Source organism: Nilaparvata lugens, chromosome 13 (assembly GCF_014356525.2).
Source record: "Nilaparvata lugens isolate BPH chromosome 13, ASM1435652v1, whole genome shotgun sequence".
In the NCBI taxonomy this organism is placed as follows: Eukaryota; Metazoa; Arthropoda; class Insecta; order Hemiptera; family Delphacidae; genus Nilaparvata; species Nilaparvata lugens.
In genome coordinates this window covers 7383575-7410348 of record NC_052516.1, presented here as the reverse complement: position 1 = coordinate 7410348, position 26774 = coordinate 7383575, and the positions used below count along the sequence as shown (strand labels likewise).

Genomic DNA, 26774 nt, shown 5'->3' with positions numbered 1-26774 from the left:
TAAGTAATCGGATACATTACACTACCGAACTATAAATTAACTGGTTTCTTTTCAATTATTTTGGAATCAAGATGAAATTCAAAATGATTCAAGTTGGTAGATTTAAAAAGCAATTAATTTAGCAGAATTTCAGAAATCGAAACAAACACACATAGATCTAAACAAACTTTATTGGAAAATCTATTGTTATTCACATATTCATTAAAAAATAATAAAGATACAGCACTGTATTCAGTATAAAACTTTAATAATTAATGAAGCTTTTAAAATGTGCATGGTATGCATTTTCTTCAAAAATAAAAAATAGATAATTTATCAATAATTTTCCACCTTTCCTTCTCTATTCTATTCATGAGAAACGTGAAGCATACATTACATTAACATTATTTCTTGCATCATATTTTGCAGATGAAGATAAATTATAATACAATTTTCTATTCACCCCAATAATTCCATTAATACTGTATGAATACATTGATAAGCCTTAATTTACACAGTAACATTCCAAAAATCCAACGACATTACAACTAAACAAGACAAACATAATATTAAAAAAATATATATCACAGCTTAAACATTAAATCTGTACAAATATAATAGTGGTTTTATTAAAAACATGAAGTGTTACTTAGATTATTTGTAGACTAATACTGTTATAATTTGATCTTACTTGAAACAATGATCATACTTTAAAAATAAAATAGACATAGAAAATAGATAATTTAATTGATTATCAATCAGCATGTTTATAAGATTTATTCATTTTTATGAAACATAAGTGATGTCTAAATTATAACATTTTCAATAAATAAGAGGTAATATCAATTATAATAGAACTATGCTACTCTCTGCTAATGTTCTAAATGCCTGATATTTATTCAACATAATTTCTCAGAGTAACGTCCATTGGACACAACTCAATTGATTGATTTAAGAGTTACTAACGGTAGAGCTCTTGAAAATACTATAAATTTTCAAAAAATTTATAGTAACAATGAATTCAGTATTGTAACCAGAAACTGATTTATGATGGAAATACTGGAATTAACCATCAGGATAAGTAATATCAATTATTGTTGTCATGTATTAACAAAAAATGGCTATGTTTGTCTAATTACAGCTTAAACATACACTGCTAAAACAACAACGCTGAAATATCCTGACTTTTCATTGGAATTCTCAAGTGTTAATACTCATGAGATATCTTCATTTTATATAGTCAACACCTGATTAACATTGGTGTTGCTATCCTTGTCTGTCACGAGACAGAGCAGATAGTTATATCCTTTTCTGAGACAGAGCAGAAAGCTCTATCCTTTTCCACCTCCGCATTCTTGAAATAGCTTGCTTACTATAAAGAAACATAATGAAATACTCGAATATTTAAACTCAATTATGAGAATGTGTTATTTATTTAACAACAAAATTATAAAATGATTGAAAACGGAGAAACAGGCTTATAGCCCTTACTTATCCATTCCCGAATTTTGATTGCATATTAGTTCAAAAGAGGTTATGAGTCTTCAACAGTTTAAATTATGGAAAGATATATATTTTTTTGATCAGTGGGCTACAATAATACTGAAGAATAAGCAGGACGGACGTCTTGTGCGACCTTGTCGTAGATGATGTTGTATAGTGAGGTCCACGTTATAATGGCAGTGGAGAAAGATAGGAGAACAACGTTGCCGATCCTTGTCAATGCCTTCAATGATAGTAGTTGATACCGGTTTATCCTATTATATTAAGCGAGCAATTTCTGTATTTTTATATCTGGTTATTTATATTTATAACTGGATATTTATGCTCAACGGATCTCGAAAACGGCTCTAATGATTTCCACGAAATTTGGAACATAGTAGGTTTATGACATAAAAATTCGATTGCGCTAGGTCTTATCCTTGGGAAAACTTGCTGAAAGACATTTAAAGGATAATTCATTCTTGGCTGAAACAGCTGTGGATTGTAAAAAAGTGAGTGAGTGAGTGAGTATGTGAAAAATCAAAATATCGTACCCCCAAAATTCATAAGATGACGTATAGCCAGCCAGCTGTGAAATATAAACACGATCATTTTAGAGAATTGTGTTCTGTTTAACAATAAATAAAAATAACGTGCGGAGCTCGGTGCCCCGATATTTGATGTAATATTAACTCAAAAAGCAATTATATTTTATTAAGCAAGAACTTATATTTTTCAATAATTTTATAACCAAGATGAAATATTTTGTTAATTAATTGATTAAATCCATATTGTTGAAAGACGATCTGGCAACAGAGCAAAGTGAGAAAGAGATAGTGCTATCCGCTTTGTTGAATGATAAACAAGGATAGCAATACTATTGCTAATCAAACACTGCCATTATAACGTGGACCTTACGGTACTATAGAAAATGTACGATGAAACGGTACATTGGTAGCTGGCCTTATCGATTCCGCCGGCTGTGTATGTAGGTCTGTATCTTTCTCCACTGCAAAAATAACATCTACATCACTAGAGTGGGCTGATAAAGACAAACATGATTGCAAATCATTTGTGTATTCAATTTGCAATTTTCAGCAGATGATTGTAAACAATTTAGACAAATAAGAGATGATGAGGTCAGGTTTGTAGCGATATTACTGAGCTTCATTACCGCCTTCAGGCGTGCTATATACCCCAGTGAACAGCACAACCTGTGCGACCTTGTCGTAGATGATGTAGACAAACGGATGGTTGCAAATGAACTGTGCCGGATCGAGCGGTCGTGACGACCTGAACGACAGAACGGCAGTCGCAGCTGCGGCGGTTGTGCCGTCCTCGTCCACCTGGAGTCGCGCCTTGTGCACGGCGTCGGTGAATCGCACACGCGGGCCGGTCGCATCGGTCAGCGACGACAGGTCGGCAGTGTCTTCGAACATGTCGATGCCGAACGAGGTCAGGATCTGCAAAACCAAACACAAAATATAGTCAATTTTTCAAATCTACAATTATATTTGGACATAAAATGTATAGAATACAATATCTATTTTCGCCATATACATAAGACAAAATGTAAATGATAATAAATCGTTGGCACAGCCAGCAAAGTGAGACTTGTGCGCTAGCTGTATAGTTCGAAAAATGTGTATGTTAAGCTTAGGCTCAACCATAGAGAAACAATAGGGTAAGTAGATATCCCATGGTATAGGGCGTTTATGTTGCAACTTTTACTGTTATCTCAAGCCGATAGTCCACGTAGTTCTTTCCTGTGAAGCTTTATGACGCTGGTAATCTCTCATATTGTATTGTTCATACACTCTCACCCCAACAAAACAGTAAAAATCGACAATAATAGACAGTAATCACAGGAGGTCACAGGATGAAATAAACCAAACTAAACTAAACATAACACAAGAGGAAGAATGATGTTGACCTCCCATACAATAGGCTGCTGAAAACGCAGAGACAGCCACAACACACAGGGTCTTTGCTTTCATGATTGCCTGCCACATGAGATAAAAAGTAGAGTCTAAACTATTCAAGCAAGTTCTAAAAAAATATCGTTCAGACAATCCACTCTATTCACTGAAGGAATTTCTTTAGTGAGGTCCACGTTATAATGGCAGTGGAGAAACATAGGAGAACAACGGTGCCGATCCTGTCTTGGCAATGCCTTCTATAGACGATAGCTGATACAGGTTTATTGATGTAATATTAACTGTTCATTCTGGTTGAAAATAATCAATTATATTTTATTAAGCAAGCAGTTATATTTTTCAATAATTTCATAATGAATTTTTATAATAAGGATGAAATATTTTGTTAATTATTAATACTACTTGTTGAAAAACAATTTGGAAACAGAGCAAAGCGAGAAAGAGATAGTGCTATCCGCTTTGTTGAATGATAGACAAGGATAGCAATACCATTGCTAATCAAACACTGCCATTATAACGTGAACCTCACTATAGTACCTATGAAATGAGACCCGTTTCATATATATAGAGGATCGCGTCGAAGGATTCACATGGAGTCCGAAGTCACAGAGCATTAATGACAACTGACAAAAGCTAATGGCTGGAAAAGAATGTTCATGTGATGGATTTGACTTCATTTTGCCGCTTTTAACAAGATATTATGAATTAGTATTGAATTAAAAAAAATTTTTTGATTTCTCATATTTTTACCAGAAGATTCGGAAAATAGAAATTTATACTATTGTTATCTACCTTTTTTCTATGATTATCATAGAATATTGATTATTGTAAGATCTTCAATGCAGAGAGTCTAATATCTTTCCAGTTTTTGTTTTTTTTCAACAAGATATGGTTCAATATTAGATTATCTCAAACGCTTGTCATCTTTACAACACTAGTGAAGAGTGTGATTGACGAGTAGTGACTTCCTTGACGTGCCCTCAACCTTGTGAAATAGAAATGCATGAATAGATCTATAAGTAGTGATAGCATACCTGGACCAACTCGATAGACTTTTCAACCTCGAACTTGGGAATGGACACCTCGACGGCACGCGGAATCATGCTGTCTTCGTCTATGATCTCGTGCAGAGTCTTCAGGGTCAACCGCTTCAGGATGTTGGTGATACCTGACGGACTGGCAAAGGGAGGAAGTAGGACAAACATGCTGACGTCATCACCTTTGTAGGGCAGCTCCAGGATGTGGGCTCCTAGTTGTTCTGATACGGCTGCAAACATCACAAAAAGTCCACTGTTAATAAAAAATATCGGGGACCGAGCTTCGCTCTGGAGTACAAAAGCATAAAAAATGTACTACGAAAGAAGAAATTATAATAATATGCATAGTTCATACAGAAATGTTCTATCTAATCACAGTGAATTAAGATTAATTCCCAGAGGAATGCAAAAATTCCCCTCACAAAGACCCGGTTGCACAAAAGCCGGTTAAATTTTAATCCTGATTAATTTCACGTGAACCAAATCAGAGAAGACCATTTCAAAAAGATGGTTCTACTGGAATTAATCAGGATTAAAAATAACCCGGCTTTTATGCAACCGGCACCAAGTACCTGATTGAATGATTACAAAATTTCAACAGCTGAGTCATAATTTTGACACAGTCCCACACACATGAACTCGCTCACTCACTTCCATCATCAACAGACGACGAAATAATTATTATCAGCTTTTTTCCAAGGATGAATAATAATTCAGCGAGTTTTCCCAGGGATGAGACCTAGTGCAATCGAATTTTTATATTATAAACTTACTGTGTTCTGAATTTCGTGATAATCGTTAGAGCCGTTTTCGAGATCCGGTGAAATACAAACAAATAAACAGGAATTGCTCGTTTAATAGTATATTAAAAATAATATAGGATAAATATCGATGTTTCGGCTAAAAACACAATAAACATTCCACAAATCATACAACTGTTTATAAATGTTGTACAATTTATAAAATTCAAATTGATATTTGGGTAAATATCGACTAAAAACATTCCATAATAGATTAAATTATCGTTTCAAAAAATCGTTTCCTATATAATATGTTATCAAATGTGACTGAAAATTGTATCAATTGGCGGTCGCCCGGCTGGAATATAGCTGTTTTGAGGCCCAACCAACCTATATGAGGTCCACGTTATAATTGCAGTGTTTGATTAGCAATGGTATTGCTATTCTTGTCTATCATTCAACAAATCGGATAGCGCTATCTCTTTATCGCTTTGCTCTGTTGCCAGATCGTCTTTTAATATTGCAGTGTTTGATTAGCAATGGTATTGCTATTCTTGTCTATCATTCAACAAATCGGATAGCGCTATCTCTTTATCGCTTTGCTCTGTTGCCAGATCGTCTTTTAATATTGCAGTGTTTGATTAGCAATGATATTGCTATTCTTGTCTATCATTCAACAAATCGGATAGCGCTATCTCTTTATCGCTTTGCTCTGATGCCAGATCGTCTTTTAATAATTTATTAATCTATTTCGGATTATGTGTAACCTTATCTAAATTTGGGAGAGGAATAGCACAAGGTTACCTTATTTTTGATAATGTTTAAGGTTCCCTATCATTTTGATAATGTACTTATTGTATAAATGAATGAATAGAATAAATAAATAAAAAATAATGTAGAATTGATGCGGTAATTAATTAACAAAATATTCCATCTTAATATTATGAAAATTCATCAAGAAATTATTGAAAAATATAATTCCATGCCTGACAAAATATAATTGATTATTTAAAACGAGAATGAACAGTTAATATTACATCAATAAACCTGTATCAGCTACCGTTCATAGAAGGCATTGCCAAGACAGGATCGGCACCGTTGTTCTCCTATGTTTCTCCACTGCCCTTATAACGTGGACCTCACTATAATAAAATTTCGTAGTATTTCTCAATTGAACTGAGAGCTGTAGCCTTTAGCTTTTGTCAGGGTCAGTTACTGTCATTTCAACTCATTACTGTCAAAACTTTGACAGTTCACTACAAAACACTGCTCAGTTTCGAATGCTATGCAGATAATGCATGACAATGGTAGGATAATTACAATAATTTCAATGAAAATTCAGATAAAAGATTCGCAAAAGAGACACGAACTATAACGGTATTTCCCAAAATCGGAATGATATTAGAATCCTCATTCAATAATTCATCTCAAATGACAAGAGATGTCTCAGATCAAGCGTTAATCGTTTGAAAATGGAAACTGAAGCTTCCATAGAAAATTTTCAATAGTTTTATTCATTCAGTTTATACTGATAATTGAAGAGAAGTAATCTGTCATTGAACAGATCATAAATCAAATATAGTTTATAGTGTGTTTGTTATTAAACGTTTGGGAAAAACAAAGATGATACTTTTAAGTCACTTTTAATCATTTTTTTATAAGAGCCAACTCCTATAGTGAGGTCCATGCTATAATGACAGTGAAGGAAGATAGGAAAACAACGTTGCCGATCCTCTGTCTTGTCAATGCCTTCTATAGACGGTAGCTGATACAGGTTTATTGATGAAATATTAACTGTTCATTTTCGTTTAAAATAATCAATTATATTTTATCAGGCATAAAATTATATTTTTCAATAATTTAATGATGAATTTTCATGATTAAATGTAATATTTTGACAATCAATTATATTTCTACATTGTTAGAGAACAATCTGGCAACAGAGCAAAGCGAGAAAGAGATAGCGCTATCCGATTTGTTGAATGATAGACAAGGATAACAATTGTAACAATTCAAACACCCCGCTCTCATAGGTTATTAATTATTAGAATAGCGGAGTCATCACACAGGCCACCAAATTGGACTTTTGAACTAGTGAGCTGAGAGAGTGATGACCGTGTAAAGGCGAAACTAGAGAGAGAGAACGTTCCGAGACGTGCTGGGCGGAGGAAGGTTGTGCGTGCGCGAGATAGCGAGATGTAGTTTTTAGTAATGTGATTGAGGAGTGATTATGTTTAGAGAGAGAGAGTATAAATGTTTGTTATGGGATTTTTCAATAGAGTGAGATTGTTTTGGTGAATTTGCGTATTTATTTAATAATATGTAAACATTTAAAAGTAGCAGGGCCCAGGACCCTAAAAACCTGGCGGTGGCAGCACTACTGGAGAGCACTGTCATGCTCGCTACGCACGCCACACAATACAATCGCCAATCAAACACTGCCATTATAATAAGAACCTTAATATAGCATTCATTATCAGATTTTATTTCTTCACTTTTAAGCATAATAATATTCATTACAGGCTCATGTACCAACAAATAATAACTAACAAAATATAGCTGCATAATCAATGAATTTTTCCAAGTATGAAACGAAGAATTATACAAGAATGTGGGATTGTAAACAAGGAGCAATGTAAGTACAAGGAACAATGTAAGCTATACTATAATAAAGGAAACAACTGTCTTATACACGTACGGGATAGGAAATTCACGAATGACGCATCATCACGTCTGAACTACTGGACTGATTAACTTGAAATTTTGCATATAGATTCTTGATTTATTAAACAAGGATGGTTGTAGGCCTATTTTTAATTCTTGAAGATTTCATTACGTCAAGTTTTCAGTTTTTTCAATATCAAAAAAGATCCTTGAGGAGCACGGGTTTCCTGCTAGTATGATATAATTTAGCCGACCGGGTTTGTCTAGTGGTAAGGAGCGTTACAAACTTTGGTCTGCTAGCACCGACTGGTTCGTGGGTTCGAATCCCGCTGATGTCATGGACGTTTTTTATCATCTCATCAATTCACCAACGCACTTTCCATTAGCCACGCACAAGCAAAAAGCTCAGGTGGTCATCACCCGCAGGAAAAAATTAATAATTTATGTTGTTGAAAATATAAATAACTTACCATGATTGAATGTTCCCTTCTGTCTCATCATGGTAACAAAAGCGTTTTTAGAACTGTTAATGTAGAAGATCTCCTTTCGGGAGTTGGATTTCAAGAACTTTGACTTCCACAGTCCCTTGAAGTAGGCCGCGTTTGTCTGCAATAAAAAAATAATATAAAAGCTTCAGGTTTATACAATCACACATTTTTGTTGATTATTTTAAACAAGAATGAACAGTTAATATTACATCAATAAATCTGTATCAGCTACCGTCTATAGAAGGCATTGACAAGACAGAGGATCGGCAACGATGTTGATTATAACGTGGACCTCACTATTGTAGTTCTGTGAGCAGTAGACCTCGCGCAGTTATAAACCACATCCTCCTCTGTCCATCAGAGTAAATTCTGTACTGTCCTGTCGTGTCGGCGAGAAATCGGTGTGAAAAAGACTAATGGCTGTTGGGGTTGGTGTATCAAAAATGCTAACACAAGCTAATCTCCTTCAAGACATACTGGCAACAGGTCAGCCCGAGTTGAAAGCAGAGAAAGGTCGAGAGACAATTATGTTACTTTCAGCATAGAGAAAAGATGACATCTTTCTCTATCTTTTCTCCATGCTTTCAGTTATTAATTACATGCGTTATGTTATTATGTATTGCATCCAACTAATATTCCACACAACAGTTGATTTTTACCAAGTTAAATTCACTCGACAGCTGATTTATGATGAATAGTCTGATTTTTTCGGTAATATTGGCGTTCGAAGGAGTCTCATTTTTCTTTTGTATTATTCTTAAAATGCAACATTTCAAAAAACCTTTCATAAATGTGATGTGGAAAGCAAATAGGGACCAGTTGTCTCAAAAAATCTAACTTGATATATCATTTTTCCCCAATAGTGGAGACTATAAAGAACAATTAGAAAAAAAATCAGATTGATATCTTGAAAAATGACTGAGTTATGCCTATTCAAACATAAAAACAGGGCAATGTTATAACTCCATAACGACAACTGGTCCCTTTCTACAACATTACATGTGTTCATAAATAATCGACGAAAAAGTCGACTATTCAATCGATTCTGACCAACAAAGGAAATGTTACTGCATGATAATCAATTGAAAACTCGAAATCGATATTTTTGACCCTAATATCTATTATTGTCTGCCCTGAACATTCTACTCTTCCAACAACTGGTCCCTTTTCGCTTTCCACATCACATATGTCGACGCGCCTTGTTTTAAAGTACTTGTATACCAAATTTCATGCAAATCGGACAATAACTGCGACTGTAACTGAGGTACAAACAAACAGGCAAAAGCCGATCGAGTCGAAACTTGGAACTCAGCTTCGCTTCGGTCAACTAAGGAATGCTGATATTATAAAGGCCCTATGAGGCAGCTATAAAACCGATTCAGAATACTGTGAAATGAGGTGAACTTGTGCACTCACCAGTATGAGCTGTGTTGTCTCGCTAATACTGCCTTCAGGTATCAACTCCTTAATGTTGTTCTTGGTCTGGTTGGCCACCCACTGGTTGATCACTTGCGCCGATTCTGCTGACTTGGCGAAATCCACCTGCTGCACCTCGTCCTTGAACAGCTCCAGCATGCACTCCTTCACCTAAACACATTCAAATCAAAAATATCAAATATTTCTTCAACATGCACTCTTCCACCTGAATACATTCAAATCAAATTAGCTATTTGCGCATCTTGTGTGCAAAATCAGTTAATATTCCAATTGAAATTGTACAAACGATAATATACATAAAATAATATTCAATTCAATTTTACGAGGGTAGGCTGATAAGTAATGCACACATGCTTGTAGAGCACAAACCAAATAACCCCCAGAAGCGAGCCTGGTGGCATGTGGAAGTTCTATTTATCCTCTACACGGCTGCGTAGTTTGAAGGTGTTGTGTTCATCCAGTTTGGTTTGGTTAGTGAAAGAATGGCGTCGTGTTCTGGTGTTATGTAAACGCGAATTAAACAACGCGCTGTTATCGAATTTGTGACTGCTGAGAAAGTGAATCCCGGTGAAATTCATCGTCGTTTAAAGGTTATTTAATTCTTGATTCTTCTCAATAATGTTCTATGAAGTCGTCTCCTTCCTAACGGTAGCACTTCAAATTGTTCCCAGCATTCCAATCAACGCTGTTTATTCTCGTCTGTCAGACGGCGTGGTACCCATCGTGCACAGATTTTATGGTATCCCAATTGTTCAATAATGAGGCCGACATGTTACTTGGATATTCCAACTTGGTTTGCGATATGCTGTTGAGTGATTCGCCGGTCATTTTGAATCAAGTCTTCGACGAGTTTATGATGATTATCGTCTGTGGCAGTGATTGGACGTACGCTGGGTGTTTCATCAACAATTGAGGCTTTTCCAGGTTGGCAATCTCGAAATTTTATAACCAATCGATTCACGGTAGACCTATCAACAGTATCGTCACAATAAACAGCCTTTAAACGACGATGAATCTGACTAGGATTCGCTTTCTCAGCAGTTAAAAATTCGATAACAGCGCGTTGTTTAATTCGCGTTGACATAACACCAAAACACGACACCATACTTTCACTAACCAAACCAAACTGGATGAGCACAACGCCTTCAAACTGCGCAGCCGTGTAGAGGAGAAATAGTACTTCTACATGCCACCAGGCGCGCTTCTGAAGTTTATTTAGTTTGTGCTCTACAAGCATGTGTGCATTAGTTATCAGCCTACCCTCGTATTAAGCCAAAACACTTTACAACTGGCCATGTCAACAGGTAGGTATTGAAAAATTCAGAAAATAAAAATAATAACAGCAGCTTACACAAATATAGCACATGTCACATAAAATTATAACATTCTTCTACACTTCACATACAAATAACTGTCATTTTACAGCTGAACAAATTATAACACCCTATCATTTAATAACTCTTCAACAATATAATTAAGCCTTGTCAACCAGAAATGCATACAAATCTCTCTAACAATTAGGTCTACATGACTTTGACATATGTTTAGGCAGCCTGCTGAAAAGTTGCAAGCCATAAACAATCGGACTCTTATCTGAAAATTTTAACTGATGATGTTCAATGAATGGATTTCTACTACCACGTGTAAAATAGTTATGCACTTTTGAATTATTTTTTCAGGTGCCAATTCTATCTGCAGTGAGAAGTAGGACGCGATAGTTACGGTAACTAAATAAAACTCCAGAACTCTTATAAATCACCGTGAACAGTTCTGCTACTAAAAATAGTCTTTAGGGCGGTTGGTAGCAAATAATATTCGTTAAATTATAATTATAATCACTACGACTGTTATATTATCATAATAAAATCTGATTCTAATTGAAAAACTGACGCGACACAACCTATTAGGAAAGGGAACAGTTTTTGGCTAGGCCTGTTGGTCCCTTTCTGATCATGTATATGATTTGTGTATTAGCATAAGGAAAATATAACATAAGAGGATAACCCATATTATTATTAATCAACGAGAATCCAAATTAAATGCTGTAATTCACCCCGAAGACTTCTGCTACTGCAAATATTGACAACAGGGTTAACAGCAAGATGGAAATTCGATGAGCGCTACTATTAAAAAATTATTTGTCAGCCCGGGAATCGAACCCAGTACCTCCTAATTACCGGTCAGGAATGCTTACCCTTACACCAAACTGACAATCTCTGGATAGCAGCGCTCATTTTATACAAAGCCATAGCGGCCAGCCAGTCTACAGATGGAAATTACTGTAATGTCGACCAGTACATTCCTGTCGACAACAACACATGTCGACAGTAATTTCCATCTTTAGATATCCCATAGTATAGATCGTTTATGTTTCAAATTTCAAGCAGATTTTTTGTCATCTGAAGCCGATTACTTATTCATGTTTTGTTGGAAGTGTAAGAGTGTAAGAACGGCACAGTATGAGAGACTACCAGCGTCACATAGCTTCACCAAAAACAACTACTAGGACTATCGGCTTGAGTTAACATTGAAATTTGCAACATAAATGCTCTAGACCATGCGACATCATCTTATGCTATCGTTAGGTTCTATGGTATTATGAAATGTGAAATATATAAATAAATAAATAGTTGACCTTCTGCTGTTGTGAGACAAATAGTCGGTTAGCACTGCGCAGTTCATAGCTGTCAGATCCGTTGACCAATCGCATGCTTTGGAAGAATTTCTCCAACCTGTAAGCCTGCATAGTACTCAACTTATCCTGCAAGGTCGGTTAGCACTGCGCAGTTCATAGCTGTCAGATCCGTTGACCAATCGCATGCTTTGGAAGAATTTCTCCAACCTGTAAGCCTGCATAGTACTCAACTTATCCTGCAAAAAAAACACAATTAATCAAATAACTTGCAAATATATTAATGTTCATTAAGCATCTTCCACACACTTGCCAAGCTGGTAAGCTTGGCGACGTTGGTCTTGACATGATTGTGACCGTTTGTGGATGCTCGGCTGGCCACTCGACACAAATCGGAGCAATGGCAAGCGAAGGCCAGTGAAGGCGAGCGCTGGCAAACCACCCGTCCACACTCTCGCGTTTGTCGTCATTTCTACGCATTGGGCGAGAGTGTGGATGCGGCAATAAGCAATGCTAGGTCCGTCAGGTGATAATACTATACAGTTGAATGAAAAAAGACTAAGAAATTGTCAAAAAACCACTGATTTAAAAATATGAATAATTAAAATAAGAATAATTACCACAATATCAACTTCTCAACTACACAAAAAGTGATACTATACAGTTGACTCAATCCAAACTTAGTAGACAGTCTACTAACGTTGGACTCAATCTACTGCAGTAGCATAATTTTATTATTTGTGTTTGTTAAATAAGTGAATTAATTCATTCATTATATCTGTATCTTACTGTTTTTGTACAAATACAGATGAAATAAGCATAGCATCAGCTGATGAAGAGTGGAATGTGCGTGTTTGGGACGCATTAGTCTGTACGCACCTTAGAAATAGAATAGAATAAGTATAGTCTTTATTCATCAGATGTAATAAATACATTGGAACAGTGTCAATAAATTAAATATAAATAACTAGGCTTGCCTAGCCTAGTACAAAAACGTTTTGTCAAAAATCAATGTTAAACTCCTGAAAAGAATATAGCGACAATTTGACCAGATATTTTAGATTCTTTGTAAACATTCTTGGATCTTCTAATATTTGGAGACTGCTTGGTAACTTTTCAAAACACTTCTTACCTCTTTTCGTAAAAAGATCTAATCTGCGCCTCTCTATTATACGACCAAACCTTGCATTATAACCGTGAGTGTTATTTCTCAAGTTTGTGTCACCAAAGTTTTTGAAAAAGACTATAACATTTTATGTATTGTCGTCCATATATGGATACTTTACACCTTAACGTTCACATGCACGATACGACTGTACAGTCGAAAGCTTGAACGATATTGGCGTCTGTTGAGACATGGGTGTGCAGTAGTTTGTGTGCTCTTGCAGGTCACCTGTCACACAACTTTGTTCACCTGTCACTATAATGAGGTCCACGTTATAATGCAGGGGAAAAAGATAGGAGAACAACGTTGCCGATCCTCTGTCTTGTCAATGCCTTCTATAGACGGTAGCTGATACAGGTTTATTGATGTAGTCTAATATTAACTGTTCATGCTTCTTTAAAATAATCAATCATATTTTATTAAGCAAGAAATTATATTACTCAAGAATTTCATAATGAATTTCCATAATTAAGATGATTATTGTTAATTGATTATTAATTCTAAATTGTTAAAAGACGATCTGGCAACAGAGCAAATGCGAGGAAGAGATAGCGCTATCTGCTTTGTTGGATGATAGAGAAGGATAGCAATACAGACACTGCCATTATAAAGTGGACCTCACTATAGCAAATTTTGTTGTCTCTTTAGTGAAACATTTTATAATGGCAGTCGAGAAAAATAGGAGAGCGGCGGTACCGATTCTCAGCTATAGAAGGTAGCTGATACCGGTATCCTATTATATTAAGCGAGCAATTTCTGTATATCTGTTTATATTTTTGTATCTGGTTATTATTTATGTTCAACGGATCTCGAAAACGGCTCTAACGATCTTCACGAAATTTGGAACATAGTAGGTTTATGATATAAAAATTCGATTGCACTAGGTCTCATCCTTGGGAAAACTCGCTGAACGACATTAAAAGGATAATTCCTCCTTGGCTGAAACAGCTGAGACTTTCGTCGTCTGTGGATAGTAAAAAGTGAGTGAGTGATTCTGGGGAAAATCAAAATAACGCATCCCCGAAATCCATAAGCTGACGTATAGCCAGCTGTGAAATATAAACACGATCATTTTAGAGAATTGTGTTCTGTTTATCAATAAATAAAAATAACGAGCGAAGCTCGGTGCCCCGATATTGTACGATGAAACGTTAAATTGGTAGCTAGCCGATAGATTTCGCCAGATGTGTAGGTCTGTATCTTTGCCCACTGCAATTATAACATCGACATCACTATAGTGGGCTGATTGCTGACAAACATGATTGCTATTTAGCGTATTATTTGTGTATGATTGAATGTGTAGATGAATGAATACCTGTTGCTTGGGCAGGAAGATGGCCTTCTTAATGGAGGCTTCGGTCTGGTTGGCCACCCACTGGTTGATCACTTGCGCCGATTCTGCTGACTTGGCGAAATCCACCTGCTGCACCTCGTCCTTGAACAGCTCCAGCATGCACTCCTTCACCTAAACACATTCAAATCAAAAATATCAAATATTTCTTCAACATGCACTCTTCCACCTAAACACATTCAAATCAAAAATATCAAATATTTCTTCAACATGCACTCTTTCACCTAAACACATTCAAATCAAAAATATCAAATATTTCTTCAACATGCACTCCTTCACCTAAACACATTCAAATCAAAAATATCAAATATTTCTTCAACATGCACTCTTCCACCTGAATACATTCAAATCAAATTAGCTATTTGCGCATCTTGTGTGCAAAATCAGTTAATATTCCAATTGAAATTGTACAAACGATAATATACATAAAATAGTATTCAATTCAATTTTATTAAGCCAAAACACTTTACAACTGGCCATGTCAACAGGTAGGTATTGAAAAATTCAGAAAATAAAAATAATAACAGCAGCTTACACAAATATAGCACACGTCACATAAAATTATAACATTCTTCTACACTTCACATACAAATAACTGTCATTTTACAGCTGAACAAATTATAACACCCTATCATTTAATAACTCTTCAACAATAGAATTATGCCTTGTCAACCAGAAATGCATACAAATCTCTCTAACAATTAGGTCTACATGACTTTGACATATGTTTAGGCAGCCTGCTGAAAAGTTGCAAGCCATAAACAATCGGACTCTTATCTGAAAATTTTAACTGATGATGTTCAATGAATGGATTTCTACTACCACGTGTAAAATAGTTATGCACTTTTGAATTATTTTTTCAGGTGCCAATTCTATCTGCAGTGAGAAGTAGGACGCGATAGTTACGGTAACTAAATAAAACTCCAGAACTCTTATAAATCACCGTGAACAGTTCTGCTACTAAAAATAGTCTTTAGGGCGGTTGGTAGCAAATAATATTCGTTAAATTATAATTATAATCACTACGACTGTTATATTATCATAATAAAATCTGATTCTAATTGAAAAACTGACGCGACACAACCTATTAGGAAAGGGAACAGTTTTTGGCTAGGCCTGTTGGTCCCTTTCTGATCATGTATATGATTTGTGTATTAGCATAAGGAAAATATAACATAAGAGGATAACCCATATTATTATTAATCAACGAGAATCCAAATTAAATGCTGTAATTCACCCCGAAGACTTCTGCTACTGCAAATATTGACAACAGGGTTAACAGCAAGATGGAAATTCGATGAGCGCTACTATTAAAAAATTATTTGTCAGCCCGGGAATCGAACCCAGTACCTCCTAATTACCGGTCAGGAATGCTTACCCTTACACCAAACTGACAATCTCTGGATAGCAGCGCTCATTTTATACAAAGCCATAGCGGCCAGCCAGTCTACAGATGGAAATTACTGTAATGTCGACAGTAATTTCCATCTTTAGATATCCCATAGTATAGATCGTTTATGTTTCAAATTTCAAGCAGATTTTTTGTCATCTGAAGCCGATTACTTATTCATGTTTTGTTGGAAGTGTAAGAGTGTAAGAACGGCACAGTATGAGACTACCAGCGTCACATAGCTTCACCAAAAACAACTACTAGGACTATCGGCTTGAGTTAACATTGAAATTTGCAACATAAATGCTCTAGACCATGCGACATCATCTTATGCTATCGTTAGGTTCTATGGTATTATGAAATGTGAAATATATAAAGAAATAAATAGTTGACCTTCTGCTGTTGTGAGACAAACAGTCGGTTAGCACTGCGCAGTTCATAGCTGTCAGATCCGTTGACCAATCGCATGCTTTGGAAGAATTTCTCCAACCTGTAAGCCTGCATAGTACTCAACTTATCCTGCAAGAAAAAACACAATAAATCAAATAACTTGCAAATATATCAATGTTCATTAAGCCTCTTCCACACACTTGCCAAGCTGGTAAGCTTGGCGACGTTGGTCTTGACATGTGACCGTTTGTGGATGCTCGGCTGGCCACTCGACACAAATCGGAGCAATGGCAAGCGAAGGCCAGTGAAGGCGAGCGCTGGCAAACCACCCATCCACACTCTCGCGTTTGTCGTCATTTCTACGCATTGGGCGAGAGTGTGGATGCGGCAATAAGCAATGCTAGGTCCGTCAGGTGATAATACTATACAGTTGACTCAATCCAAACTTAGTAGACAGTCTACAACTAACGTTGACTCAATCTACTGCAGTAGCATAATTTTATTATTTGTGTTTGTTAAATAAGTGAATTAATTCATTCATTATATCTGTATCTTACTGTTTCTGTACAAATACAGATGGAATAAGCATAGCATCAGCTGATGAAGAGTGGAATGTGCGTGTTTGGGACGCATTAGTCTGTACGCACCTTAGAAATAGAATAGAATAAGAATAGTCTTTATTCATCAGATGTAATAAATAAATTGCAACAGTGTCAATAAATTAAATATAAATAACTAGGCTTGCCTAGCCTAGTACAAAAACGTTTTGTCAAAAATCAATGTTAAACTCCTGAAAAGAATACAGCGACAATTTGACCAGATATTCCTTTAGATTCTTTGTAAACATTCTTGGATCTTCTAATATTTGGAGACTGCTTGGTAACTTTTCAAAACACTTCTTACTCTGTATATGGTTTTTTCGTAAAAAGATCTAATCTGCGCCTCTCTATTATACGACCAAACCTTGCATTATAACCGTGAGTGTTATTTCTCAAGTTTGTGTCGCCAAAGTTTTTGAAAAAGACTATAACATTATATATGTATTGTCGTCCATATATGGATATTTTACACCTTAACGTTCACAAGTACGATACGACTGTACAGTCGAAAGCTTGAACGATATTGGCGTCTGTTGAGACATGGGTGTGCAGTAGTTTGTGTGCTCTTGCAGGTCACCTGTCACACAACTTTGTTCACCTGTCACTATAATGAGGTCCACGTTATAATGCAAGGGAAAAAGATAGGAGAACAACGTTGCCGATCCTCTGTCTTGTCAATGCCTTCTATAGACGGTAGCTGATACAGGTTTATTGATGTAGTCTAATATTAACTGTTCATGCTTCTTTAAAATAATCAATTATATTTTATTAAGCAAGAAATTATATTACTCAATAATTTCATAATGAATTTCCATAATCAAGATGAAATATATTGTTAATTGATTATTAATTCTAAATTATTAAAAGACGATCTGGCAACAGAGCAAATGCGAGGAAGAGATAGCGCTATCTGCTTTGTTGGATGATAGACAAGGATAGCAAATACCTTTGCCAATCAAACACTGCCATTATAAAGTGGACCTCACTATGGCAAATTTTGTTGTTTCTTTAGTGAAACACTTTATAATGGCAGTCGAGAAAAATAGGAGAGCGGCGGTACCGATTCTCAGCTATAGAAGGTAGCTGATACCGGTATCCTATTATATTAAGCGACCAATTTCTGTATATCTGTTTATATTTTTGTATCTGGTTATTTATGTTCAACGGATCTCGAAAACGGCTCTAACGATCTTCACGAAATTTGGAACATAGCAGGTTTATTATATAAAGATTCGATTGCACTAGGTCTCATCCTTGGGAAAACTCGCTGAACGACATTAAAAGGATAATTCATCCTTGACTGAAACAGCTGAGACTTTCGTCGTCTGTGGATAGTGAAAAGTGAGCGAGTGATTCTGGGGAAAATCAAAATATCGCATCCCCGAAATCCATAAGCTGACGTATAGCCAGCTGTAAAATATATAAACACGATCATTTTAGATAATTGTGTTCTGTTTATCAATAAATAAAAATAACGAGCGAAGCTCGGTGCCCCGATATTGTACGATGAAACGTTAAATTCGTTCAAATTCGAGTGTAGGTCTGTATCTTTGCCCACTGCAATTATAACATCGACATCACTATAGTGGGCTGATTGCTGACAAACATGATTGCTATTTAGCGTATTATTTGTGTATGATTGAATGTGTACCTGTTGCTTGGGCAGGAAGATGGCCTTCTTAATGGAGGCTTCGGTGTGATTGGCGGCGACAAAGTAGGACAACAACATTGCCTGGTAGATGCTGTGAGGCGAGAAGAAGATGTTCTGGTTCGGGTACATGTGGTTCACCGTCTGCAGCATTGCCAAGCTGAACTCCTGTTGGCCTGAAAACAAAACAAACCATTATTCAATAACACACTCTTCTAATAAAGCAGGAAGACTGTTTGCAACGTTGACAAACTGAACTTCAGTTGTTCTGGAAACAAATCAACATAATAATTATTAAGTTGTATGATCAATATATAACTTATGTCATACAATTTAATAATATAATATTCCTAAACTTATAATAAAATGATAAGAAAGCGGTTGGCTCCGTGGTCTGATTAAACGATCATAGCGAGTTATTACTATAACTATTGTATTTTAATATAACTTTAAAGTGAAAAAACACTCACATTCTTTGGTGTGGCGACGACCGTTTCGTGCTGGTATTGCACATTCTCAAGCCCGACAGAAACTTTCAAGTTATATTAAAATACAATAGTTATTATATAATAATAGTGAAAACAAGATGGATAACCAACACGGAGTTATTACTTTTAATTGGAAACACAGTTTCATTTTGTCACATCCACATTTATTAGACATTAATACAGGACTGTGACAAAATACAAAACTGTGTTTTTTCAATATGGAAAAATTCCACAATATCAATTGTCATTCAACAAATTTTATTAGTGTTAAGTAGAGCCTCTAGTCGTTGTCAGGTTGTGGGTTTGTTTTACAAAATAGCCACCTTTAAAAGAAAATTATAAAAACCCTAAAGATGGGCCCCAGGACTTTGAAACGCGCACAAAATTTACAAAAATGTACGAGTAAAATACTATTTTATAGAACCACCGCTGTGGCGAAAGCCGCCCACAATTTCCTAATCGTCGAATTGTACCATACAGAAAAAATACCTAGCATAAAAAGATATCCATATCCCATATAGGTCGTTTATGTTTCAAATTTCAAGCCGATTTTTTGTTAACTCAAGCAGATTACTGTCTATTTACTGTTTTGTTGGGAGTGCAAGAGTGTAAGAACGACACAGTATGAGAGACTACCAGAGTCATATAAATTCACGAAAAAAACTACTAGAACTATCGGCTTGAGTTAACAGTGAAATTTGTAACATCAACGCCCTATACCTGGGGATATCTTATGCTATCTTTACTCTATGATTTTATATACTTTTCTATTTTCTCTATCTTATTATGCGGTGCTTCCACGGTGTTAGTCCTTTCTGCTTGCTTTTAATTTTAGATTTTATCAATTTCTACTGATGTTTGCGCTTAAAATGATGTGAATCAAGAGAACAAAGTGATAGATATATTATGAAAATACAATTATACAGCAGTGCTTTTGGAATATTAAGTTTGTTTTGTGGTCCTGCAAAATTATTTCTTTAATATGCGAATATTTCGTATTTTAGTGATAATAATGTGAAATATTTCTTCTATGTTTGGTTTTGAAGCATCAATTTAAAAATCTACTTAGTAAAATAAATATGGACTGAAAATTTCAAGTGTAACTTATCTAAATTTAGGAGAAGAATAGCACAAGGTTGCCTTATTTTTTCTCTCCCTATCATTTTGATGATGTACTTATTGTATGAATCAATGAAGAATAAAGAATAGATTTACCTCTGAACAGAGCCAGCCTTGCTTGCGGGTCGGTTGAAGGCTTCGAGTCATCTTTGGTGAGACATTGCTGGTTGGTGAAAACTGGTAGAGTAACCGCAACTACACACATCCACAGTATCATCATCTGTAACACAAAACATTCAAAATTCACCAAATTTGCCAATAATAATCATTGAAATTCACTAAATTTGCCAATAATAATCATTCAAATTCACTTCAGCCTACACAAACAACAATAAAAAACTGAACTCTAAAAGCTACAATAAAAAACAATACTACAAAAAATTAAATTGTTTCGGTAGTCACACCGTTATTAATCTCTCTATGGTGAAGTCCACGTTATAATGGCAGTGGAGAAAGATAGAAGAACAACGTTGCCGATCCTCTGTCTTGTCAATGCCTTCTAAGGAGGGTAACTGATACCGGTTCATTGATGTAATATTAAGGCTCAACTCACACATACGCTAGTCAGGTACAGAAGAGACTCGACTCCAGTCGAGAGCATGTGTTTTCAAATGGTGACAGTCACGGAGACTAGGATCGACTGATCTGAGTGTCACCATTTGGAAACACATGCTCTCGACTAGAGTCGAGTCTCTGCTCGACCTGAGTCGTGTAAGTGTGAGTTGAGCTTAACTGTTCATTCTCGTTTAAAATAATCAATTATATTCTATCAAGCAAAAATTATATTTTTCAGTGATTTCATAATAAACTTTCATAATCAAGTGTAAATATTTTGCTAATCAAACACTGCCATTATAACGTGAACCTCACTATAGTAAATTGATTATGGTAAGAGTAGCATTTTAAAAATTGTGATATTTATATTAATTTGAGACATTTTCATTAATAACAAATTATTATTAACAAAGAGTCTTACGAATCTCTTGTAAGAATAGAATATTGGAATAGTTATCGACTATTCAATTGAATTAATTAAATTAACTTGTGATTTTTATTAGATATGGACTCAATATTTTTCCTATTTTAATGTTACCTTATTAGGGAAGAGTGGGGTACATTCGGCACATTTCATAATTTTATATAATTTTCAGTGTTTTTGAAAATTTTATACATCTTATTTTTATTAATTCATATATGTCAACATGTCTGTTAACTATTACCAGAGGTTGAACTTTTCAAAAAAGTTTTTCTTCAAGTAAATGGGCATATTAGAGTGTTTATACAAAGTGCCGAATGTACCCCACCAGTGGGGGTAGTTAAGTCACGCATGTGGGAAGTTTCGGCATGTTGAATGAAACTCATCCATAACTGAGAAATTAACTGTACTTTTATTATATTGAAAAATTATATTATTAAATGTATTAAAATGTTTGGAAAAAGAATGTAATGAATTGATAACTGTCCATATTAACACTATATACACATATTATACACTAGGCCTATAGCCTAATTATGTAAATTTAGACAGGGTCATGTTCCAACCCATTAATTTACCGTATATCTTTATAAAGTGACTTCACTTTATATCTTTAGATGTATGTTGTGTGTTTGGTATTGAATTTGAATTTCGAATTTGTTGTGTGTTGAATTAGAATTAGAATATGACGTTGTCTGTAACTATGATCAGTTGAATGACAATAAAATTATATTTATTTAAGTATATCGAATTGTTTTTTTTAAACAAGTAATTCTGATAATAATTTCAAGTAGTTTCATCAATGGTTATTTTAGAATATCAGCTCCACAACAACGCATAAAATTAATACATAAATGAATAATGAATGATTTTAGACGAATGTATCTATAAATCTAGAGCAGGTAGTTTCATCAATGGTTATTTTAGAATATCAGCTCCACAACAACGCATAAAATTAATACATAAATGAAAAATGAATGATTTTAGACGAATGTATCTATAAATCTAGAGCAGGTAAAAAGGGTCAAGGTAATGAGTAGGAGCTATGACACTATGGTGAGGTCCACGTTATAATGGCGCTACCTGCTTTGTCTGCAGATAGACAAGGATAGCAACACCAATACTGACATTATATTGTGGACTCACTGTAGCTGGTCAATGTGAGTATGACTAGTCAATGACTGTGACTAATTCATTGTATCAAGTCCGGAAAGAATAGGGCAACTTTCACTTGAATCCAATAACGTCCATCTTATGCAACACACGACTGCGTCCTCCCATACCGTGGCCTACTATACATTACATAGTCTGCTCTGTATCCGTTAATGAATCATATTTTCAAACAGTTTTTTATGGATTCTATAAAGTGAACACCTAATTAACTTCAAATTTTATTTGTTCCTTGTAAAAATTCATACATGCCATTTTAGTGATAATAATGTAAATAATTATTATTTAACGAAAATCCTATGAACGAAACGAAAAAGCTATGGCTTCGTATAAAATGAGCGCTGCTATCCAGAGATTGTCAGTTTGGTGTAAGGGTAAGCATTCCTGACTAGCAATTGGGAGGTACCGGGTCGATTCCCGGGCTGGCAACAAATTTTTGGATAGTAGTTCTCATCGAATTTTCCATCTAGCTGTAAACCCTGTTGTCAATGTCTGCAGTAGCAGAGGTCTTCGGGGTGATTTGCAGCATTTATTTAGGATTTTCGTTAAATAATAATTATATATTAATTAGCATTTGAATAAATGCATTCTCTATTTAATTCCATCTAATAATGTAAATATTTCATCTATGTTTGGTTTTGAAGCATCTAAATTTAAAAATCTACTTGGTGAAAATAATTAAGGACTGAAAATTTTCTTAAGTGAACAACTACAAGACTCGACCTATTTTGGACTATGAGTAACCTTATCTAAATTTGGGAGAGGAATAGCACAATGTTTGCTCTCCCTATCATTTTGATGATGTACTTATTGTAAGAATCAATAGAGAATAAGGTGCACCTCAGTGTCCTGGATAGACCTAGAGAATATACTTCCTCTATTATGAATTTTAGAATATTATGAATAATTTTTCATGGATTAGGAATTTTTCAGATTATTTGGGAACTTGAAATGAATACACGATTCCTGAGTGGCAAGGCAAATAATCGGCAACGCGGTTCTTCTATCTTGCTTATCTTCCTCCACTGCCATTATAACGTGGATCTCACTATACATTATATCTATAGCACAGGTTACATCACTGGATGACATTGGATCAGCTGATTGCCAAACTGATGTATTGTATTCAAATGATTGAGATTGAGAACGACTGTATTGCAGACATGGATCAAGATTGACCTACTAGCTATAATTAATAATGGATGACATAAACTCATTGACAACTTGCTTATCTAAAACTCATTCCATTAATGAATGAGAATGGATGACACACACCATTTCTATATCAACCAAACTGCAGTAGGCCTACCTAGTCTAACGCTCTTAACTGATTCTTTATTCATAGAGTTACTAATATTGTGGAGGGTAGATCCGTTGAAACTATTTTGAACATGGAAAAAATAACATGATAATTTAAAATACTATAGTGAGGTCCACATTATTATTATTTATTTATTTGACAATCACAACTAATAATAATATCATAGAGAAACGATAGCGTAAGTAGATATCCCATGTTATAGGGCGTTTATGTCGCAACTTTTACTGTTATCCCAAGCAGATAGTTCACGTAGTTCTTTCCCATGCAGCTGTGTGACGCTGGTAGTTTCTCAAATTGTGCCGTTCCTACACCCTCACCCCAACAAAACAGTAAAAATTGACAATAATCGACACTAATCGGCTTGAGATAACAGTAGAAGTTGCGACATAAATTCCCTATACCATGGGATATCTACTTACGCTATTGTTTCTCTATGATAATATATAATATGATTGGGAGAAGACAACAGGCGCAGCCCAAAACTGTCTTCTCCCAAATTTTTACAAATAAAAGTTTCAAAAAAGAAAAGCAGTGTATTATAATAGCAGTGTATGATTAGCAATGGTATTGCTATGATTCAACAAATCGGATAGCGCTATCTCTTTCTCGCTCTGCTCTGTTGCCAGATCGTCTTTCAACAATGTACAATTAATAAATTATTGACAAAAATTTGATCTAAATTATGAAAATTCATTATGATATTATTGAAAAATATAATTTCTTGCTTAATAAAATATAATTGATTATTTTAAACAAGAATGAACAGTTAATATTACATCAATAAACCGGTATCAGCTACCGTCTATAGAAAGCATTGACAAGACAGAGGATCGGCAGCGTTGTTCTTCTATCTTTCTCCACTGCCATTATAACGTGGACCTCACTATAGAGAGAGTTCTTTGTAATAGATTTTTAAACTGATGTTTTCTGTATTATTAATTTCGTTGTTGTAGCATTTTAATGTTGTGTGACAATAAATTATTTGATTTGAATAACGGTGTAACTACCAAACCATTTTAATTTTTTTGTAGTTCAGTTTCTTATTTGTGTAGCTATTAGAGTACAGTTTTCTATTGTTGTTTGTGTAGGTTTTGTGAATTTGAATGATTATTATTGGCAAAAAACACAGCTTTATTTTTGTCATGTCCACATGTTTATTAGATTTGTACTTAGAACTCCTGTGTACAAATCTAATGAATTTGGATGTGACAAAATTCACCGGGATCCTGTTTACAAATCTAATAAATGTGAATGTGACGACAAAATAAAACTGTGTTTATTTCAATTAGGGAGGTAAAGTTCATTGAAAAGCAGGTCTATTTTATCTTTTGTAATCATAGTTCTTGATAAATTATAAAAGGTTTATTGAAAATATCGGGGCACCGAGCTTCGCTCGTTATTTTTATTAAATTTATTGATAAACAGAACAAAATTTTCTCAAATGATCGTGTTTATATTTTACAGCTGGCTATACGTCAGCTTATGAATTTCGGGGATGCGATATTTTGGTTCTCCACAGAATCACTCGCTCACTTTTTACTATCCACAGACAACGAAAGTCTCAGCTGTTTCAGCCAAGGATGAATTATCCCCCTAATGTCGTTCAGCGAGTTTTCCCAAGGATGAGACCTAGTGCAATCGAATCTTTATATAATAAACCTGCTATGTTCCAAATTTCGTGAAAATCGTTAGAGCCGTTTTCGAGTTCCGTTGAACATAAATAAACAGATATAAAAATATAAACAGATATACAGAAATTGCTCGCTCAATATAATAGGATATGAACATGATAACATACTTTGTAGGATGTTTATTTAAACAGAATCATTTATCAAAGTAATGGGAAACTGTAGGGATATGACAGTTGAATTAAAAACAAATAAATCGTTAGAGCACATCATGATGTGTCGGATAAAAGTCACATAGTTTTCCGTTGTGATACACAAAAAAACGGCGCTTTTTGCTAGACAGGGTCAGTCTAGTGATATTATCTCATCTAGTTAGTCACGCTTGTAGATACCTCTAAACTAATTCAACTATTTATTTTTGCATTGATCATTTTGTTAGAAACGCCGTCTCCAATAGTAACGGTTCAACTGGCAAATTAGGTACTGTAATTGCTTTGACATTTTGTAAAAGCCAAGTTTGAATCGAGGCTGAACAATTTTCCCGGTTTCCTGGTTTCTGAAACTGAAATTGGGCCGGATGATGAAAAGCGTCAGCTATGTTGTCACTAAATGTATTTTCCTTACAAAAGTGAGGAGGAAAACGGTAAGCTTTTCTTACAAGAATTGCGAGGTTCACGCAATAAATTTGGAGGAAATAATGAGACTGAATGTTTGCCTATTATTCTCCTTCAATACTCTTCATCTTCTTCTTATTATTATTCTTCCTCCTCTTCTTCTTCTTCTTTTTCTTTCTGTTCTTCATCTCCTTCTTCTTTTTGTAGGTGGTAAATATTCAAGTCATCTCGGTATATCTGATCTAAAATGATAAATTACAACTCAGATATTTTTTATTCGACAAGAAATTTCTTTTTTCATGATTTCAAATTTAATACTTTGTATCCTCATATTTCTTTACAGCGTACAAATGATTCTGCAACGATGCGGAGGTAGAAGAGGGGCGATGTCAAGATACACCACCGTCAAAGTCAGACACATCCATCCTAGCACTAAAAATCAGTCTTGTTTTGGCGGTTTAGAGGATAGAGCTATCTGCTTTGTCTGATGACAGACAAGGATAGCAACACCAATGTTAA

The 26774-nt window shown here is 35.0% G+C and overlaps 1 protein-coding gene across 2 annotated transcripts in view; it reads right to left on the bottom strand.

Annotated features, from left to right (window-relative positions):
- Window positions 1–152: 152 nt before the first annotated feature.
- Window positions 153–26774, bottom strand: part of LOC111056876 (serine protease inhibitor 88Ea) — a 39246-nt gene continuing 12624 nt past the window's right edge. The window contains exons 2-8 of one of the 2 annotated variants that reach the window (XM_039439693.1): window positions 20643–20766; window positions 18943–19115; window positions 16696–16821; window positions 9744–9914; window positions 8310–8445; window positions 4433–4665; window positions 153–2924 (exon numbers count right to left, since the gene is read on the bottom strand). In XM_039439693.1, coding sequence (XP_039295627.1) covers window positions 2619–2924; window positions 4433–4665; window positions 8310–8445; window positions 9744–9914; window positions 16696–16821; window positions 18943–19115; window positions 20643–20766 — 1269 coding nt within the window. In that variant the 3' untranslated portion in view covers window positions 153–2618. Of the gene's footprint in view, window positions 2925–4432; window positions 4666–8309; window positions 8446–9743; window positions 9915–12399; window positions 12526–16695; window positions 16822–18942; window positions 19116–20642; window positions 20767–26774 lie in introns of both variants that reach the window. The other variant, XM_039439694.1, reaches the window with a different exon arrangement.